General features: G+C 53.1%; 1 protein-coding gene across 1 annotated transcript; it reads right to left on the reverse strand.

Annotated features, from left to right (window-relative positions):
- Positions 1 to 4,101: 4,101 nt before the first annotated feature.
- On the reverse strand, positions 4,102 to 6,001 carry LOC125538192 (adenylate isopentenyltransferase-like). Its single transcript, XM_048701477.1, has one exon. The coding sequence runs from the start codon at positions 5,684 to 5,686 to the stop codon at positions 4,517 to 4,519; it is 1,170 nt and encodes a 389-aa protein (XP_048557434.1). The 5' UTR covers positions 5,687 to 6,001; the 3' UTR covers positions 4,102 to 4,516.
- Between the last annotated feature and the right edge of the window lie 708 nt (positions 6,002 to 6,709).

The raw sequence follows: 6,709 nt of genomic DNA on the forward strand, positions 1-6,709 counted from the left end.
CGATGACGATCCCCGGACTCCGATCCAGCAAAGTGTCGGGGAAGAGTTCCGTCAGCACGATGGCGTGGTGACGATCTTGATGTTCTACCGTCGCAGGGCTTCGCCTAAGCACCGTTACAATATTATCGAGGAGTATGGTGGAAGGGGGCACCGCACACGGCTAAGAAAACGATCACGTGGATCAACTTGTGTGTCTAGGGGTGCCCCCTGCCCCCGTATATAAAGGAGAAAGGGGAGGAGGCCGGCCGGCCCTAGGGCGCGCCAAGGAGGAGGAGTCCTCCTCCTAGTAGGAGTAGGACTCCCCTCTTTCCTACTCCTACTAGGAGGGGGAAAGGAAGGGGGAGAGGGAGAAGGAAAGGGGGGCGCCGCCCCCCCCCCCTCTCCTAGTCCAATTCGGACCAGAGGGGGAGGGGGGGCGCGGCCCACCCTGGCCGCCCCTCTCTCTCCACTAGGGCCCATAAGGCCCATTACTTCTCCCGGGGGGGTTCCGGTAACCCTCCGGCACTCCGGTTTTCTCCGAAATCACCCGGAACACTTCTGGTGTCCGAATATAGCCGTCCAATATATCAATCTTTATGTCTCGACCATTTTGAGACTCCTCGTCATGTCCCCGATCTCATCCGGGACTCCGAACTCCTTCGGTACATCAAAACTCATAAACTCATAATATAACTGTCATCGAAACCTTAAGTGTGCGGACCCTACGGGTTCGAGAACAATGTAGACATGACCGAGACACGTCTCCGGTCAATAACCAATAGCGGAACCTGGATGCTCATATTGGCTCCTACATATTCTACGAAGATCTTTATCGGTCAGACCGCATAACAACATACGTTGTTCCCTTTGTCATCGGTATGTTACTTGCCCGAGATTCGATCGTCGGTATCTCAATACCTAGTTCAATCTCGTTACCGGCAAGTCTCTTTACTCGTTCCGTAATACATCATCTCGCAACTAACTCATTAGTTGCAATGCTTGCAAGGCTTATGTGATGTGCATTACCGAGAGGGCCCAGAGATACCTCTCCGACAATCGGAGTGACAAATCCTAATCTCGAAATATGCCAACCCAACATGTACCTTTGGAGACACCTGTAGAGCTCCTTTATAATCACCCAGTTACGTTGTGACGTTTGGTAGCACACAAAGTGTTCCTCCGGTAAACGGGAGTTGCATAATCTCATAGTCATAGGAACATGTATAAGTCATGAAGAAAGCAATAGCAACATACTAAACGATCGAGTGCTAAGATAACGGAATGGGTCAAGTCAATCACATCATTCTCCTAATGATGTGATCCTGTTAATCAAATAACAACTCTTTGTCTATGGTTAGGAAACATAATCATCTTTGATTAACGAGCTAGTCAAGTAAAGGCATACTAGTGACACTCTGTTTGTCTATGTATTCACACATGTATTATGTTTCCGGTTAATACAATTCTAGCATGAATAATAAACATTGATCATGAAATAAGAAAATAAATAATAACTTTATTATTGCCTCTAGGGCATATTTCCTTCATACATGACCTCATTGACCTGCCTGAATCTTTTGATGATAGATCATTAATATGTCATATAGGTAAAAAAATCTGCACTCGGTACAACCGAGCATTTTATTATGAAAGTGATGGACAATCTCTTGCATTATCCTGTGGCTGGCCATGTACGTATTTCACCTATAAGCATGACACATAGGCTGGCATAATTCTAGAGAGGTTATTTTTAGTCTAAACGCATATGTATTTTTTACACTCCTAACACTTACAATTTATATTTTTTGTATTTATAGTAGTCAAGATGTGCATTTTGCGTGCTTAACTACTGTATAAAGAGCGCTAGCTTGCTCCTACATTTTATTCAATTTGGTTAGAACATCTAGATGGTAATAAAAAGAAGAGATTAATTTTTTCCGTGAATACACAGGTTGCGTATTATTCCATTGATAGAGGGAATTAACGGTTGTGTTCCTCGAGCTGAGCTGCGTAAACTGCATGGCACAGACAAGGATACGGTTAAGCAGAAGGCATGGGGATGCTCAGCCCCGAGAGTCATAGAATCAGATGACAGGCAAGATCAGGTTCAATCCTCGACCACCTGCCTTAGCCCCTGACCTTATTCGTCCCTTGATGCCATACAAACACTCATCGGCGAGTATTCTAGGTTCCCAATTATGAGTTAGAGATCTGCACCATTTATTAATTCTACTTACAAAGCACTTTTAGCACATACAATAAATTTCTCACTTTTCATCTTATATTTTATATTGATAATAGCTCCTGAATTAAACATTGTGGTTACCACTATCCCTTGGAGACATATAAGATTTTCATGTATGAAATGTTTTGCTTTTAGGAATGGGGACTCTAAAATGGACGGAGGAGGGGCTAAAGTTCAGGAGCCAAATACAGCAGGCATGTTATGTATAGAGTTTGCCAGGTATTGTTGTTCATTTCAACATCCTGTTTCCGATGCATTGAAGTGGCATTTCTCTAGAGTTGATCTCCTACATGCTGGTAAATATGGCCTTAAAGTGCAGGTTAGTTCGGAAACATACATGAGAATACTATATAGGTATTTATGCTATCTCGATTAAATGTGTGATAATGCTGGTATTTTTTTAAACAGAAGTGAACATATATTGCCTGCTATCTAATAGCATCTTATATGTGCATATTAAATATTCACATCATGATATGATCATTTAGGCCCTTCCCGTACTTGGGATGCAACAATCACCATACTCTAATGGCAAAGAAAGAAAAGAAGAAAAAGTAGAGGATGCTCAAACAGGCTGACCCTATAAACACTACATGATTTAGTAATAGAGAGTAATAAAAGCATGGCTTTTTCATTGATGAGATCTGTGTCAAGAAAATAAAATATTATATTTTTTCCTTTTATTATGCAATAAACTGTATGTTGATAGGACAGGTTTCATTCATGGTTAATCTGGCCAGAACTAAGATTAACTTAGAGAAAGTGTGGCTTGCCGCTTGCATGCCATCCATGTCATACAAAAAAAAATCTTAATTTTCCTTCATTTCTTGTTCATGAATGTTGCACTCCAGGAGATGAGAGAAACTCAGAATGGGGGCAAAAATGGTCCTAAAAACCGACACACTGATCAAGCTTGCGACTCTTCAAGCATTGATGGGCTTTGTATTAAATTTCTTTACTATATGACCTTTAAACAGCCAGGGATCATCAGACATTATAGTCATTGTGTTTTATTAAATTTCTAGAATATGGATTCAGAATTCAATATGCATATGAGTTTCATGTGTGCCAGCTTACTAGTTGCATGAAATAGCTCCGCGCCGTACCGCAGCAGTGCGCGACACTGGACCAGAGTAGACCCGCGTACAGCGCATAGAAACGACACAACACAATCACTCTGTCGCTCGTACAGTAGCACAGTACAAATACTACTTTGATAAGACGCGTGGTGCAAAATACTTGAGCCGTGTTGGTCGCCGGCACTGCACTGCACGGTACGTGTGCCGTGCATGAGAACCATCTCCCGTGTCCTCGGACGCCGTCCATCGGGTCCTCCGGCTGGCTGCATGCTTTTGGGGTTCCTGACCGGACCCGGGCTTCCGGAGGCAGCCAGCCAGCCAGCCAGTCAGTCACCAGTGACGCGCGCGCGCGAGAGAGAAGACCGGGTTTGGCCTGCGTGTTTTCCTAGCTGGCAACAGCAAGAACACCGGGCGCGTGCGTATGCACCTACCAATACACACGGCCAACGCATTCCCTCCTCCCCCCTAATCAGCAGTGGGTCACACAGTAAGCATGGCCAGCCAATCATCCCAACTGCCAGAATTGGACGGGACACGTCAAGAGTCCACCATGGCATGCAATGCCACCCGGCCACGCCACGCTCTTTCCCTCCTCCTCCTCCTCCTCCTCAAAGCGCATCGCCACATCATACGCACAGCATTTCGTCACCGGTTCACAAATGATGGAGCAGGTGGTGGATGGATGGTTCCGGTGCGGTTTAGCTGCGCCTTTGGGAGGTTCCAGACTCTACCCGTGTGTGGTGTGGCTAGGGTCCCATATATGTTTCAAAATTTGAACGGAGCGGAGTGGATTAGTGATGAGTGGTGGCAGTACATGACGACTGCCTACATACATCACATACATGCATACGTACAGTGGTGCGGTTGAGAAGCAGACGAAACAAATACTCCAACTCTCCCAATCAAGAAGAAGAAAAGAATTCACTCACTCACTCACCCTTCGGTTCAGTTCAGTAATCAGTACTGTAAGTAATTAACTTACACACAAGCCCTCCTCCTGCTGTCACTTTTTACACTAGCCTATCTCTCTCTCTCTTCTCCTCTCTCTCTCTGCTGTCGATCTCGGATTCTCGGTGCGCGTGGCCCCACCGGGCGGTGTCGGAGGGCGGGCGCCGCCGGGACCCTCTGCAAAAATCGGCGGTCAAAACCCTCCTCCCCCAAAGCCCCCCTTCCGTCCGTCTCTCTCGCCCAGAAACGCACCAGCGGCAGCGGCTCACACCACCATGTCGCAGCATTGCATCCGCGGCAGCCGCATCAGCAGCGGCGCCGGCTCGTCCACGCCCTTGGCGATGGCGATGGCGGTGGCGTCATCGCCGTGCGAGCAGGTTTGGTCGGCGAGGAAGGCGCGGATGGCGGCGAGGCCGGGGCCGCGGACGTCGCGCTCCCAGGACGCCGACTCGGCGGCCGGGCCGGCCCCGGCGAGCCGCGCGCGGATGGTGGCGGAGGCGTCGAGGCGGCGCACGGGCCAGCCCCAGCCGTCGGCCATGCGCCGGATCTTGCACACCTGCGCGGCGGCGAGGCGCCGGGTGTTGGCCTTGATGTCGTCCACGGCCGCGCGGAAGCTCCTGCGCCCGGCGAGGTACTCGCCCAGCTCCGGCACCCCGATGGCCTTGCCCAGCCCGGGGGCGTGCGCGGCGCGCTCCGCGGCGGTGGTGGCGGCGAAGTACTCCCGCAGCTCCTCCACCATGCCGGCGCCCACCATGTCGTCCACGCGCCGGTCCAGGTACTCGGCGAGGAGCGCCTCCTCCACGTCCACCCAGAGGAGGCAGCACGGGTACCGGAGCGCGGGGCGGTAGCGGCGGTCGAGGGAGAAGGGGTCCTCGGGGAGCGCGGCGCCGTCGTCGTCGGGGAGGTCGGCGAGGAGGGCGTGGATGAGGGAGTTGGACCCGCCGGCTACGACGGGCAGCAGCCCCCTGGCCGCGATCGAGGCGACCTTGGCGGCGCCGAGGGAGCGGAAGGAGGACGGCGGGAGCGCGCCGGCCTCGGGGGGGACGGCGCCGAGCAGGTGGTGCTCGACGCCGCGGCGGTCGGCGAGCGGCACCTTGTTGGTGGTGACGTCGAGGCCTTCGTAGAGCTGGATCTTGTCGGCGTTGACGACCTCGCCGCGCAGCTCCCGCGCCGCGTCGATGGACAGCTTGGTCTTCCCGGTGCCCGTGGCGCCGACGATCACCACCAGCCGCGTCCTCGCCCTCTCCCCCTCCTCCCCCCACCCCGATCCGCCGCCGCTGGAGGAGGAGGACGAACAAGAGGAGGAAGAGCTCATTGCCGCGGCGCGCCAGATCCGCAATGGGCGGCGGCGGGAAGTGGCAGGCGGTCGTCCTCCGCCTCCGCGCGCGACGGTGGTGACGGTGGTGGTAATAACCCGATTAGCGAGGGTGTTCATGTGGCTAATGCGGCAGCCAGGGGCCTCGACGGATCCTGATTAGCCGGGAATCACCCTGTTTTGTCCTTTGCTAAATACGCCGCCCCCTCACAGCCCTGGACGCGCAGATCGAAACTCGCTCGCCTAATCTCCGCTTCCGGGTTTGATTTAGCGCGCACCTGGCGTTTGATTTTTTGCTTTTGCCGCGCGCGCACCCGCCCGATCTTGCTGCTTTCCCGGCGATTTTCCCTCCAGCCCAGCCAGGGGCGTTGCGTTTGGTTTTGGGGGTTTTGCAGGGGAGATGGATGGGATGGGATGGGATGGGGCTGTTGTGGATTGGATGCCACGGCTGCTGGGTCGTGTTCGTGCGTCCGTGTATATATACACCGAAAGACTGGACAGCGAGCTTCAGAAAAAGAAAAGAAAAAAGACTGGACAGCGGCCGGCGGCGGTGTCAGACAAAGGGATGGATGGATGGAGGGGACAGTGTTAGGGAGAGTTTTGCTTCGGGGACAGCGTCGTGACAAGCCAGCAGTACGCATCGGGGATCTTAACCTAGAAAACAAAACAAAAACACATCGCTCTGTCATGTTTTGGTTATTATTGCGGCCGGGCCATGCGGGCAGCTTCTGTGCTCGTGACCCGGGCGGGGAGGGAGAAGATACCAACAAAACGTACTGCCACCAGTTAAAATAAGCGGGAACATTCCATCCAGGGCGTGCGGTGGCCGGTGTCGCATGTCCCGCCGGGCGGCCGGCCGGAGTTGTTTAACCGGCCTCGCCTGTTCCCGGCGAGAGCGCGCACGGACGCACGGCACGGCACGGATGTCCCCGCCCGGCGTGCCTGCGGTGCGGCGTTGGATTCGGCGAACCTACGGCGCGCGTGCCTGCGTGACTTGGGTGGCGCCCCACTGGCGTCGTGTCGGGTCCGCGTGCCTGCGCCACGGGCGGTCCCGACGGAATTTCGTTCGGTTCGAGCCCAAGTTGGCATGGAGGTCGCCGCTTTCCCCGGCCGGGTCGGCCTCGCATTCGGTCTCCCGCGTTT

This window comes from Triticum urartu, chromosome 1 (assembly GCF_003073215.2).
Source record: "Triticum urartu cultivar G1812 chromosome 1, Tu2.1, whole genome shotgun sequence".
NCBI classification, from domain to species: Eukaryota; Viridiplantae; Streptophyta; class Magnoliopsida; order Poales; family Poaceae; genus Triticum; species Triticum urartu.

Coding starts and splice junctions, on each gene's coding strand:
- LOC125538192 (XM_048701477.1), bottom strand. CDS start 5,686: ATGAACACCCTCGCTAATCGGGTTATTACCACCACCGTCACCACCGTC.